At 37.1% G+C, this 15,302-nt stretch overlaps 1 protein-coding gene across 2 annotated transcripts in view; it reads left to right on the forward strand.

Annotated features, from left to right (window-relative positions):
* The window catches only part of NPAS3 (neuronal PAS domain protein 3), a 587,887-nt gene that overhangs the window by 158,810 nt on the left and 413,775 nt on the right, over positions 1-15,302 (forward strand). For both annotated transcript variants that reach the window (XM_058829497.1, XM_058829498.1), the window contains one exon: positions 14,941-15,185. In XM_058829497.1, coding sequence (XP_058685480.1) covers positions 14,941-15,185 — 245 coding nt within the window. The remainder of the gene's footprint in view (positions 1-14,940; positions 15,186-15,302) is intronic.

The following is a 15,302-nucleotide window of genomic DNA, read 5'->3' on the forward strand; positions in this document are numbered from 1 at the left end:
CATTGGCTCCCTCTGTGTTATGGGGAACACTTCAGCTGCTTTTCCTCCCTTGCTCGTAAGAGCATGATTTTTCCTGTCTTGTGATTTTGAAGCAGGCATTCCTAGGAATACAAATAATATCTGTATAAGCTGAAATCACAGCAACTGCTGTTGACAACAGTCATGATTTAATTATAAAGATTGATTCTGTGTATTGCTTCATCCCTAAGAAGAGATGAAAGGATATTGTGAAATATGCTGTAACCATTTTACAAAGGAGTTTAGAAAAGAAAGCAAACCTGAAAACCTTGGTTTGAAAGGACAGCCAAATAGTCAAATTCTCTGAGTGAGAACGGTGTCTCGTAAAGGTTAATTCAACATAAGTTTAGTAAAGTAAAATTGAACATGTTTTATCTTTCTGTGTTTTGTTCTCCATTCATTTTTCCATTTAGTCACATTGTTGAGATGAGGCTATATCCCAATCAAACAGTTATAGGATTATTAGGACATGATTCCCACTTGACAGCATAAGGTTGGAGATTTAATTTGTTCAGCTCCTGTGAGCTTCCTGAAACAACTGTGTACCAAAAGAAGGATTTTACATTTTTTTCTCATTCTGTTTTTCAAATATTTACTCTTACAAAATCACTTAGCACTAAGGGTCCATGTTGTCCTTTGAAATCAATGAAGTTGGGCAGGCACATCTGGTGACAGAATTAGACTGTGCTTCTTTTTTTTTTCCTCTTAATTCTTCAATAGCAGGAATTGCCAGACATAGTATTTAAGAAAAACAAAAACCCTGTCATATTTGAATTTAAATGAATCATTTTGACTTAGATTTTTTTTTATTTTCATATTACAGTATTATGGTTGCTTATCTGTCTTTTTTTTTTTCCCTCTTTTTTGTAGCAATAGCAACGACTTTAACTGGTGCCAAATTATGTATTTATATCACAGATCAGACTGGAAATTTATTATTTTCCAGAGAGGCAGAAAGATCATGTAAAACTGGTGACCACATGTTGACAGGCTGCATGATTTAACAAAACCAGAGGCAATCATTTAAAAGAAAAATGTTTTATTTTCTGCCAGCAGAGTATAATGGAGAGAAATTGGTTGGTATTATTTTTAAAAATTGCTCAAATCACTGTAGTTAGTATAAAATTGTCTCTGGAACTATTTCCTGTAAGTTAACCAGACATATGATTGTATCCTTTCTCTTTTGAATACTGAAGCTCGCATTTCATCTGTCTTGTGTAGAGTCTGTCAGGTATAATAGCTCTTTGTGATGGTTGCTTCTTTTCTTCTTTCTTTTCTGTAGCTAAACCCCCACCCACAAACCTTAAGCAATTGCTGGTTTTAAGCATCACTCAGTAGCTATTGCTAGCAGTCACTGCACCTCTTTCCTCTTCTGATGAGTTTGTAGATGTATCAACAGGGAAGATCCAAGATTAACATTCAGTGTTTATGGGTGTAAATTTCCTCTTGACTCCAAAGTTTACCTGACTGACATTATCCCAGTGAGGACAGGTTTTGAATACAGCAGTGTGGCATTTTCAAACACAACATTTGGTACATCTTTTCACTAGGAGCAGGGTTTACCAGAACTGTGTGGCTCTGAAAATCATATCCTAATTGTCTTGAGCATCTCTATGAATGATGGCCTTTGGGGATTATCCCAAGAACTCATCATTTTGCAGAATGTTTCTTTTTGTTTCTGAGTTCCACCATTTTAATCTAATTTAGCCATTTTACACCAAAAATTCTGAGGTGGTGTAAAAGAAATACTTTCCTGCTTGTGATTCCTTTGTCCCTCAGAAATAAAATACAGAAATTATTGCAGAAGCTCAGTCTTGAATCAACTGACAAAATTCTACATGCCTGAGAGAAAATATGTTGGTTTCTCACATTAATGAATTAGTATTTTTCTCTCATTTTACATGCTCTATAGCTTATGGAACTTATCAGACCTGTTTCCATTTCTGCAACATAAAAACCATGACTGGCCAAGAATAACACAGGGAGAAAAATGTAAACTGACATTGTAGTTCAAAGCTGTGCCTCAGTGTCTCTTCCCTCTGTGAACCAAAAATTGAAAGATTTAAGTTTTCTTATGGGTAATAGCAGAACACTGTAGCCCAGTATAATGCTGTTTCAGATATGTAGTAAAATAATCTTTAAAAGTATTGGTTGAAGTATTGAACATGGAAATGATGATTGATGCTGCATTCAGTGTTGAAGTCTTTTAGGTTTTGTTTTTTTTAATGTTGAAAAAAAAAAAGAGACTTCTAAAATGAACACTGGAAAACATGCAGTGACTGAGTTTGTTTAATCAATCGAGTATCTTGTCAAAGGGAAGGTTAAGAGGCTGACTTGATCGTGGACCATAATTACCCAGGCAGGAAGAAGATAGCAGATATTTGGAGTTTCTTTTGTTTAGTGGACAAAAGAATTGCAAGATTCAGTGACTGAAAGCTGAACTCAGCAAAGTTGAAATTGGAAAAAAAGCCACAAAATGTTAATGGTGAGGCTAATTTAAACAGTGCAGCTGCTTAGCAATAGAAATTCTTTACGTCTTGGAGTTTTCAGATTAGGATTGATACTTTAGCAAAAAAACCCCAGAATTACAGGGTAATGCTATATGGCCTGCCTCATTTTATAGATAGTTCCTAGATAATCATGATATTCCCCTCTGACCTAGAGCTGTAAGACTTTGCAGGAAGGTGTTTTATCTGCTGGGTAATTAAGAGGTCACTCAAGTCAAGGAGCTTTTTGGAAGGGGCCCTTGCCTCTCTCTTGTGCTTTGTTTTGTGGTTTGATGTCACTCACATTTCTCATCTCCATGACTGGTTAGCCCTTTTTGAGGAATTGTTTTAGCAAGGACTTACTACTTGGTTGAGGGGTAGCTGTGGCAGCTGCTGGACAGTATTTCAGAGCCCTGATAATTTTAATGCCTTTGATGCAATCCGATGGATTTAAGATATTGTTAATCTTGCTGGTAGTTGAATATTGTTAAAGAAGATAAACATTACTTGGAGCATGAGATTTATGTCAACTTTAAAACTCTGAGGCTTTTGTCCAAGTGTTATTTTTTAAAGTTCTAGGATTGTAATTGAAGATGAGTGTGTTTTAAGGAGAGGTTTTGGCGTATCACTACTTTGGTCAAAAATGCATGTGTCATCAGGTCTACTTCCGCCTAATTAAAGGGATTTCTGAGGGGAATTGGGTTTTGCTGTACAGTATCTGAAACCTTTGTTTAGAAATTAAATCCTGGGTCTGCTGCAAGTGCCTGAAAATTAAAATACATTGGGACAAACCTCCAGCACAGCAGTTAGCAGTGCATGAGGCACCCCCTGGGCTCAGTGCACAACCTTTGACAGCAGACTCTTCTTGGCACTCCAGGAAACACTTAAGCCCAATAATGTGTGTGGCCAGTACTGGTATCTGTAAAGGGAACAAGGAGGAAGTTCTTCTGCAAGAAATGTTTCATTTTTATCCCATCATACCAAAACAGTTGAAAAACTAACAATATCTTTTTTTGTATGATTTTCTGCCCTTCACCAGTGTATGTGGCACTTAGAGTTCCTCGTCCCAGAGCATTAAATGGAAAGTAAATATAGTCCTCCTGCACGGGAAGTCAGTGAAGGCTGTAGCCTGTCCTGGAATATGTAAGCAGTAATAAAAGCTAATTCACTGGTATTATAGGTGAAAGAGATGCCTGCTTGTGGAAATCTTGCTGTCTTTTGCTCTACTGACACTAATTTACACTAAACTGCTCAGGGTTCAAGCATGGGGTGTAAAAGTGAAAGGCCTTGAAGCTCGTTCACACTCTACTGAGTCAATGGTTCAGCAGCTAACACCCTGGAGAGTGAATCTCATGCTTCTGGGAAAACAGGCTTGAATAAATCCACCAGGCAGCTTTTGAAGGCACCAGGGTCTTCCTAAGACTTCAGAGTAAAAAATTATCATGCACTACTTGGTTTTGAGCAGTCAACAAAGGTAGCTATACCACCATCCAGGCTGACTGTTGCTTTTGTTTGTATTTTTTTGGGTTAAGATGTGCTTGGAGAGGTTTTAAAACTAGGTAGCCTGAGTATCAATGACAATGTGATCTTTGTCAGTACTGTTTTTATCAGACACAGCAGAAAACATGCAGGGAATCAAGTGGTTCTCTAACTCATTGACTGTCCTCTTGAAGTTATATTTTGTCATCTGTAAGATAGCTCTGCTGTGACTCTGAACTGGAATAGCTCCTTTGGACTTCAGTGCCAGTGTATCCCATATCCCTTCAACTCTTCTTCACGTAAAGCCTTGCAAAGACTCCCATGAGGAGGGTTCGAAACTACAACTTGAGTGTCATCTGCATAGACCTCGCAGTGTACACATAGCTTCTAGATGGGAAGGAGAGAATTAGGAGGTGATGAGGATGATAATTATAAGAGTGGCTAAGGAGATAAAGAATGTTATTCTCTTCAGAAAGGGTCTTAGTAGTGTAGTAATTAAGAACACACCACTAAGAGATTATTTATGTGGCAGCAGCGAAAGAAAGAGGTTGGAATTCTTACCTTTTTTCCCTGGCACTGGGAACTAAATTGAAGCAGATCGTTACAGAGAGCACAGCCAGCTCTAACAAAATCCCTATTTAGGTCATCTGTAAAGAGCAAGCTTGAGTTGCCTGAAGGCAACATTGTGCTCTTAGGCCTTTTGGCAGTAGTAAAACTTAACGGTATAGATAAACTACCTGATGCAAACACAACTTTTATAAAAATATAAAGCAAAAATGTTTTCATCCATGCAGCTGTTTATTTCAGAGCTACCACTGGTAAAACAATGCTATGGAAAATAATGGCTATAGCTGATACAGATGTTCCAGCAAAAATTTCTGCAATAGCTCAAACATAGGTGTGGAAAATAACAGCTATTCACTCAGAACCAGATAAAAAACTCTTACGCCACAGTGTTCCTTCTTAAACACAGTATTCACTAAAGGAATATAATCAGAATTTGGATAGTTTTTGTTCAGTTCAGAGAGACTTATTTATGTAGTAGCTTACAGTTAGGCCAAAATGTAAAGCTCATATTTGAAGTGCAGGATGCTATATAGCATTTCCAGTGTGGCATATGAGATGGCATCTGTGGAGAACCTGGAGTAAAGCTACCTGGCTCTGCAGCTGGAATTACTATGTTTACTTTGAGCAGGCAGATGTGACACCCAGTGACATTGTGTCTCTCTTGTCCTCTTGTTTTCCCCACATCTCCTAATGGGTGCAGTTTTTCATACCTTAACGTGGCTGCCATCATTCAGGGCTATAGTCACAATCTGGGAACAGTGTTACCTGTGCTCGTTCTTTGGTTACCCATAGAAATGCTTCAATAAATTTGCACTTTTCTTCTTAATGCGGGATAAATTGCTTCTTTACATATGCGGTAATATATTCTCCTGTCACATAAGTCTTGCTGTTGTTAATTGGAAATGCTTATGCTCATTGAGGGAGGAATACTTTTCATCCTGTTTTGAACGAAAATCTGTAATCTTGAATTTGTTTCCAAACTTCAGTCATGAGGAGAGCAGTGCAGGAAATTGCTGCTGTTCCACCAAATTAGCTTCTCACATATCCTTTTAATTGGAGACCATAACTCAGATTCTAAGTATTTTAGGAAGCTGAACAGTACAAATTGAAATACAGATATTTCCAGTAAGGGCTCAGTTCAAAGAAAGCTTTTATACACAGATGAGTCTGCTAACAAATAGCATGTCATATGATAATGAGACCATGTTTTCTTACGCAGTTTCACATTTCCTAACTGTGCTGCTGTGAAATAAGTGGTGTGTTTATCTACTCTCTCTTAAACTGACAAATCTCTGCTAGGGATGAGTGTGCCCACTATAGACAGAACATAGGTATTCAGAAAAAAAGTCTAAACTCTCAATCAGAAATACATCACTTCCAAATGCAATATATCACACTGGTTCAGAACATTCATTTCCGCCACAGTATTCTGTTTTTAATGTAAAGACTTCAATTTATGTTTAAGAACAAGCAAACTATAGTACTTTGACAGCCGTTCACACTTAATTTCTTTGCATTAAACCAACAGCATTCTTTTCCACAAACATCCATTGTTAGGACAATGCTCTCAGACGGAATTTATGAGAAATGGAATTATGTTACCAAGGAGATAGCATTTACTATAATGAAGAGTAGATCCTAGAAAATGGCCCCTTTTACAGCAGCTCAGAACAGAGCCACAAAAGCAATTGATTGGTCTTGGCATTTAGTCTTATATCAGCTGTGTCATCCATAGCTTCAGGAGTGAGAACACTAATCTGAAGTGACATTTCTGTTCTGGCGGGCTTTTCTGCCCTGATGAAAGCAATTACTTCATTCCTAAATGATAATTTGCAGGAGTTTCAACCACTTTAATTGATAATTTTTTGTTCTGAGAAGTTCAATTGTGAAGTGATTAGCTGATTTGGTAAATAGAAATTTAAGGTGTGAAATGTACAAGTTGCTCCAAGGTAAAGTGCTGTTTATTGGGTGCTGCAAAATTGCTTGATAAAACTGAGGTTTCTCTATTATCAGGAGGCTGGCAATTGCTTAGTTCAACATAAGAAGAAAAAAAGATCAAAACACTAGTGTTGTAGTTGTAGGATTTGGATTTGAACTAGTGTATCACAGCTCAATGATTTCTGTATCAAGGTGTACATTAGTTTTAAAAGATTGCTCTGGGTGGCAAGTTTTTAATCCTTAAAAACCCTGCCATGTTCCTATTACTAGGTTTTAATGACTCACTTTGGAAGTAAATCCTGTTATTTAAACAGTTCAACAAAGGTACTTATTGGTGATAAAACATTCAGTTTAATGATTAGTTCAAGCATACACAAACCGTTCCCTTGAACCATGTTTACATACTTAAAATAAAAGGTTCCTCTTCTGTGAAACCACAACCCCTAAAGCCAACCTTGAGTCTTACTGCTATAATAAAAAACTTGGCTTAATATAGGTATTATTTTTTATAAGTTTTGTAATAATTGCTAAAGCACTTTCAGTGAAAAAATGTAGTTTTTCTATCTGCGAGGAAAAGAAAGGATTTAATAGAAATCAGTTCTGTGATATTTCCCTATACGGTAAAAAAATAATGGTCATTTCATGTGTTAAATGAGAAATATAAAGCAAAAATGAAGGTCAAACTGATTTAGCACATCAAACAGTCTTTGTCAGCCAAGCTTAATATATCCTGAGTTTGTGGAACAAATGAAATTTTGCTGCTATGTTACACTTTGCTTCCAAACAACCATTACAACTGGTTTTATATATTGTGTGAGCATCAGACCATCAAACAGTGCATCTTTACTGACGTGTTGCTGCAGTGATGATCTACAGCAGCAATCTGCCATTTATATAAGGGCAAAATGTGCATCTATATTTAGTTGTGAAATTGGCCTATTATACTCTTGATGTTTACAGAGGCTAACATAAATTAATGATGACAGCTATGAGCAGTGCATTAGTTAAGCAGCAGAGCTTTTACCTTGAACTTGAAGGTTCCAGCTTTAACTTCCAGCATATACTGTATAGCTTTCTTCACACATTAAAGTCTCAAAACATTATTTTTTCTTAGCATTAAATAGCTTTAATTTGTGGACTAGTCCCTTGATGATTTTTTTACTTTTTGTAACTTCTTGCCCATAATAATGGTGATTTTTTTTTTTTGGGGCGGGGGAGGGGGGGTCAGTGGGTGGGGTGGGGAATAAGCTCCCCTGAAAAGTGTTTGGTCATTGAAAGGGTCTGATTTTACTGACTTGAAACTCAGTCGGGTGTTAGATATCTTTTGTCTGATGAAAAGAGCAGTTTGAGGAGGCCTCACTTGGTTATGTCCTGCACTTTCACCTGAAAGTCTCTTCATGCAGCTCGTGTCAGAGCAAGTGTAGGCACTGTGGTAACTATAGATTCCAGTTAACTATGACCACAGATCTGACAAGTATGTAGGTGTTCAAAGGTTTGCAAGTTAAAATGATGAAGTCTTTGATGAATTTTTGATGGATGAATTTTTAATACAAGTCGACCTTTCTCCTTTGAGGCTGCATGCTAGATTAATTGATAAATAGTGAGACTGAGCAATGTTCGGATCTCCTAAGCAAGCAAGTAGAAAAATCCATAAAAATCTGCCGTCTGGCTTCTCAGATCTACTTAAAAAGAAAGAAGGTAAAATTTAATGTGGCTTTTGATTTTGGAGATTTTCCCCTCATAAAAGTAGTGGCCTTTTTTAGACATAGTAACTGTTGTTATTAGTCTTGAAGTTGTTGTACTCTTAGTTCAGAAACAATCTTTGTGAAAAGTAAAACTATGAATGGGACAGAAGAAAGAAAAAGGGAAAGCAAAGAAAGGGCAAAAATATCAAGTCAAAAAGTTGTCTCAAAAGAAAAGAAATCCCCAAAGATAGCAAAATGTAGTGTAGAAATCAGAGATAAACATATTAACATACTTCCATTATCAATTTTTCAGAACTAATTTAATTAGTCTTAGAAGGTTGAGTGAGGATTTTTTCTTCCTTTAATTTACATCTATATCTACAGGAACATTAGCTCTCTTCAGTCTTTTGTATTTTGGATCTACTATACTGAAAAAATACCAAGTTTCATGCATATTTGTGAACTCTCTAGAGCATAATCCTTAGAAAAATAGAAACAAAAAAAAAAAAATTGATAATAGCAAGCCTTAGGCTTATGGTACCACCAGCGGTAATGTTTGAGCTCCAAAACTTGTCTTTCTGACTGTAATATGTGTAACTATTCAGTGCAGGTCAGTCTCCTTTACTTCCTTCATCTTTCCTACAGTCTAATTTTATTTTTTTTTTTGCGTCTGAAGATGTGCACTGCTGTTCAGATTAATATCCACTTGTATTGAACAGTGTTTCTGAGATGCTGCTATTAACTTTTGAAAAAAATATCAGGAATAAGAAGTCATATAGAAGTAAAATCAATAAATATTCCAAATAATTGGATGCTCTTCCATTCTTTGAACTTCTAATGAAGCTTAATTGTTCCACAACATCAGTGAAATGAAAAAAGATTTTTATATGACAGAACATGGCTTATGGGTTGTCACCTATAGGTAGAGCAGGACATTATCTTAATGAATTGCCCAGGCATTAAGAATCAGATTTTAAATGTACTTGTTTTAAATGGGCTTAACTGTCCTCATTGTTTTCACTGGTCAGCTTGAAGCCCCAGAAAAGATTCTGAAGGATGTGGTTTTGAGGGAACAGGTAATTGATTATTCCTGTAAGAGATCAGAATGTATAAACATGTGTATTAGTCAAATTTTCATAATCATCCACTACATTGTATGCTATAAATACACAAATTATGTAAATAGGCTATTAATAACATAGGAAGGGACCTAAAGTTAATTTAAATACAAAACTGTCCAAAGTATGGTAATATTATGTCACATCATATTAGTGTGGAACAAAGAAAAAAAGAGGGTCTTTCTAGTTTTACTCATATAGAATTGCACAAATTCACATCTATGGACTCAGGAGCAGCAAAAATGTATTTCTTTATGTAATACTGTATGTTCACTGGAAAGTAAGCCTGTTTGTGTTCTTTATATTGGGAAACACTGTACACAAAGGGACATAATTTAAAGTCTCTTTCAGAGGTCTGAAGGGCTGGAACACTTACCTCCAAGTTTTTTTGTAGCAGATTCATTGTGCACTCTAATGTTGCATAGCCTTTCCTTGTAACTGATTTCTTTTCTGTGAAATGGTTATAACATTCATCTGACTTTGTCCTTTGGAGAGTTGGATACTGTTCATAGTGGACCTTTCGATCCTTGACTTTAAAAGACTAGACTAATAGAAAAATACACACAGAGACATATTGCTTCATTCTCTATAAAGCCTGCTATAAACATTATTAGATATTAAGTGCTATTTTTATACAAAATCTGGAGTTGCTGCTACTGATCCATATTGTTTTTAGGGGTTTAAGAATTTCACTAGTGCTCAGTACAAACATGTATAAATATGTTTAGTAATATAAGAAAAAGTGCTCCGTTATGATATACTTTTGAATTTCTAAAATTTCTGCTGAAATCAGGGAGGATTTCAATGCCATTCTCAAAAATACTGTGCATCCTTTGCGAGAGTTTGCCATATTTCTCTGCTTGTGAAGTAGAAAAGTGAATGGAAATGTGCTTTTGAATGGAAATGAGCAGTAACTATGATAGCACAACACAGATAAGCTGTCCAGTGGCTCAGGCCACTATATCTTGAGTTCAACAGTCCATCTGTCCCTAAAAACCTTGTTTTATGGCTGTTGCTTCCAATCCAATCTCTATTTGTGACAAGTCCAGTGAAGGTACCATAAATCCCAGCAGTGCTGTTATGTGGGGCTGAGCAGAGGGAGACCGATATTCTGAGAAGCTCTGCTTGGGGGGTCTCACCTGCATCAAGTTTAAGGGAATAGTGTAGGTGAAGTGTAAATGTGAGCTGCCTTTCTAAAACTGGGCAAGTCTGCCAAGCACCTCTTTCCAAACTGTGTTCTGAAGTTGCAAGCAAAAATTATTTGTAACTGCAACCATTCCCCTCTTTTAATTCAAAATGCAAATTCACATAATTAAATTATTTCACTGATTTTTCCTGCCCAAAACTGAGGTACAGAAGCAAGGTATTGTTATGACCCTGAGATTAGCTCAGTTGGTTAGAGCATGGTGCTAATAACACCAGCATCACGGACTCGATCCCCAGCTAGGCCATTCATTCAAGTGTTGGACTTGGTGATCCTTGTGGGTCACTTCCAGCTCAGAGTATTCTGTGGTGCTGTGAACACATTCTAAAAAACTCTTGCATAGGTCAGTGTATTTGTTGATATGCTGCAGCATGTTTGATTGCCATTAAATGCTGTAAAAATTAGGATCTGTGCTTCTCCCACCTTTGAGGTGACAGATGTCAGTTGGACAGACATGTGAAGTTGTGGGTGTGCACACAGGCATGGATGCATGTATATGCTTACGAATGTGCAGTATATAAAATTATGTGAAATAAAATATGGAGCAAGTTAAGCTTGGAATGACCACAAGCACAATGAAATCACAAGTGAGTTACGAGTACCAATAAAACTTTTATGCAGCACCATATTATCATGTCTTCTGCATCTGCTGTGTCTTCAATAGAAAATCTACTTAAGAAATGTCATGTATACCATTTTAGAATTATATGGTAGTATTTCTTGTACCTTTTCATCTGTAAAAGCCAGACCCCTTTTATATCAGTCCATCTGGAAAGGCCCTAAAAGGAAAAATAAAATGTATTTTAGAAACCATATCTAAAATAGCATTAGTCTTCCAGCCATTAAATATCCCATTTATATGGTACTGCTTCTCAGAATTATCAGGGGCTAGCAGCTGGAAACCTCTTAGTCTTCTTTAGTGGATTCTGTATATGGAAATTCTATGAGAAATGTCTTCTTAAGGGAATGCACGAAGTTTCACCATTGTATGACAACATCACCCTTTTACATTGTACAGTGATGCACCCTGGTCCAATTGTCTTAGCTTCTACCCCTCTCCACAGGAGGCTAAGAGGGAGCAATATTTATATCCCCTGGGTATGTTCCCTACTGTTACTCTCTTGTTGGTACTGTGGATATTATATGTAGATTTTCTTGAGTGTTGGGGGATCTTCTCTGTCATTTGAGAACTCTTAAACATGTGATGCTTGCTATCTTGGTGCTTTTTGAAAGCCACTTACTAAACATGTGCATAGTTTCCCCACTTTAATTTTTCTTATTAGCAGAAAAGCCTGTGTTACTTCTAAGTTTTTGCAGGCTGATACTTAACACATTCTTTTATGTTCCAAGAACCACCTCTAGTCCCAGGTGTCATGTGACAGGAACCAAGATGAATTTTGGTCCTGTGTCAGCATCACTGCTTTCTGTTGGGAACCTCACACTCCTCTTCTTTAGCATCCTCTTGCATCTATTAGTGCCAGTACTTTGCTTTATTAAGAGAATCTGACAATGAAGCTGATGTTGCCTATCAGAATCACAGGTGCCAGAGAGGATTAACAGCCATGTTTAGGTCGTATCTAATGAATTCCTGCATCCTGCTGAGGAAATCACTGCTCCCAAATTAAGGACCCATTTTATCAGCATAACTGCAGTGTCCAACAGTACAGTGTGTTTCCCTAGTGGAATTACATAGACTAGAAATTAGGACTTGTGTGCTCATATCAGCAGACACTCTTTCTTAATTTAGCTTAATGGCACTGATGCCAAGAGAAGGGTGCTCCAAGTTACAAATTTCTTGCCTTGATTCACCCCATGAAACTTCCAGAAATGACAATAGAACAAATGATTGGGAGAAAAACTGAGTTATTCTCACTACTGTTTCTCAGGGGTTTCTTTTGTTTATGATGTCAGCTCCCCATCCCTTCTACTTTTTTTTTTTGGTTGTATAAGTTTGAATACCCATAGGCGGCTTTTAAATAATTCTGTTTGCTGACACAGGTAGCCTCACTTTTTAGCTTAACTGACTTCCATTGGAAACTGTTACTGATCCAGTAACACTTTACGTAAGTTTACATTATATTATTCAGTTTCAGCAATCTCTGGAACCCTTTAAAGGACTTGTAAATTGTGGATTTAGACTTTGGTGCTTCTAAGGAATATTCTATTCCTATTTAATTTCTAACATGTTTCAGAAGTTGCTGAGATCTCTATTTTTTTCTGATTTGTTTTGCTAGGGATCTTTAAAAATCTCCCATCTTATCTAGGGGTACAATTAAATGCTATGGAAAGAAGGTGTGAACCTATTGGTGAAGACCTTCAGAACAGAATCTCAATTCTTCTGGTAACTTGAATTCTCAGGCTTGGCTTCTGGGAAAAAAAAGGTGGTGACAGGCAGAAAAGGCCATGTCTTGTGCCATGAAATTGAGATTTCACTTGGAAGCAATTGTGTGGAGACTTTTGTCTGCCTTTTCCTTATGTCGCTTTTTTATATATTTAACTTGTAGAGGGCATACTACTTCCTTGGAATTAATTGGGCAGTTCATACTTCACAGAATTGTAGCTCCCATTTGTCTGTGTATACATCAAATAATTTCATCTGTTAAATTTAATGCACCTTTTAAGGGATTTTCCACAACCATGGTGGTAGATATCTAAAGTTTCAAAACTGAGAGAGATGCATCTACAATGAGCATTGTGAAATCTTATTTTTCAGGTACTTTTTTCCTAGAATACAATTTACAAATCAAGGTGCTAGCATTCCCTATAGAGTTTATAAAACCAAGTATGTACTTTATCATTCAGTAGGATTCTGTTTCTTTACCTATGGGTAAGAATGTGCTGTTTCCTCCCATATCTTTATCTCACCATTCCTATTTCTTAACCAGACTGTCTTTTTAAATATAATTGCTATTGGTATAGAATTGTGTAGGGAATGTAACACGTTAAGTGTACTAAGGGGATGGTCATGGAGGGATTTCATTTTTGTGTTAAGGGCCCAGCTGATATGCCCTTCCAAGGCTGAAGTGGCAGGGATAGCTACAAAAATACAAGTAGCTATGAATATTAAAACAAGAGAAACTCTGTAGATCCCAAATTAGAAAAACAGGTAAATAGACTGAGCTTCATGGTGTTTTATCTGAATGCCTCAATTCTACTGATTTACTTCATATATCAAAGTGCTTTTGTAGATCTCATCATTATGAGTTTTTTGTTGCTAAATCCAAGGTTTCAGAAAGGGTTGTGGAAGCTGGAGAGAAGCATTTTTTGTTTCGTTATGCACTGGTTGTATTCTAGCTCCGTGGTAAACCAACGGCTAGCTAATGGAATTGTGGCTTTAACTTCATCAAATTAGTAGGTAAACAAATGAAGCAAAGGAAAGACAGACCCTTATTGAGGTATGAGAACAGTTTCTAATCAGCTTGCAGAGTGATGGACAGACACCAGCCTCAGCACCAACCTGTATCCATCAAGGCAGATGTATGGTGAAGCTTATAATATCCTGAGTTGAACACTTTGCTCTGTGTAAAAAAAATAAAGTCCCCAGGTGTTAACTTCTGTCCTCCCACTCTGTCCTCTCACTGCACTCAGGAGTTTTACACCAATTGAACGAATAGCACAGGAGTAAAATCTGAGTTATCTTTCTATGTTCTGTATTGGTAGTAGCAAATGATACATTGATGCAACAGGACTAAAAATGTCTTTGCATTTCCAACAGCTCAATATAAAGCAGGTCCTTTGTGATCAAAAATTTGTCAGTCTGCCATGTGTGTGGTAGTGAATTGCAATCAGAAATGTGAATCACATAACTGTATTAACAGCTTTCTCACCCCACTGATGAAGGTTACTGCTTCCACTACAAGGACAGTTGTTAACAACTCCTAAAGAGCAGCTTTGTGAAACACAGGAAGTTTTACATTATTACAGCAGACTTAAACTTCTGTGTCTCAGCAGTTCGTGTACAACCTGTTTGGTCATCTTGGCTGCACTGCAGCCCCTGTCAGAGGGGGAAAACACTTGAATCATCTGCTTTTAACCTTTCCCCAAGCGTCAGAATTTAACAAAAATTAAGGCAGAATTGGCTTGCAAGGAGTCAGGAGAAGCAATGGTACCTAGACAGATAAACCCCATATATACACAGTATTCGGGTTTTTTTTCCTTGAGACTGACAGCAGACAGAGGAAAGGCAGGCTAAAAAGGATGTGGCTAAAGTGAGTTAAGAGCAGTTACATGATACGCTGGCTACCACTGAAACTCAAATATTGATAGTTTTAATCATTCAAGCATGGAGTACCATTTTATATATCCTGAAGTCTGTAGATCCATATGCAACAGCATTTTGAAAATGTGCTAATTTGACGAGAAGACCAGCAGTGAAAAAGCAACTTGGTTAAATGTGACAGAACACTAATATTGATGAATGTCCTACTTCCTTTATTTTCTTTCAGTTTACAAGCTTTGAGGAAGGAAAAGTCCCGAGATGCTGCTCGCTCTCGCCGGGGAAAGGAGAATTTTGAATTCTATGAGTTGGCAAAGTTGTTGCCACTGCCTGCAGCCATTACCAGCCAGCTTGACAAGGCATCCATCATCCGACTTACAATTAGCTATCTGAAAATGAGGGACTTTGCTAATCAAGGTGATCCTCCGTGGAACTTGAGGATGGAAGGACCTCCACCTAACACATCAGTAAAAGGTATGGAGTAATTATTGTTGTGTACTATAGAATACAGCAGCCTTTAGTAACCTCTAAATTGAAATTTTTACCTTCATCCTTTCTTCTTTCCCTGCATATCAAATCCTTTAAAGGGAT

The sequence above is a fragment of the Poecile atricapillus genome, chromosome 1 (genome assembly GCF_030490865.1).
Source record: "Poecile atricapillus isolate bPoeAtr1 chromosome 1, bPoeAtr1.hap1, whole genome shotgun sequence".
NCBI classification, from domain to species: Eukaryota; Metazoa; Chordata; class Aves; order Passeriformes; family Paridae; genus Poecile; species Poecile atricapillus.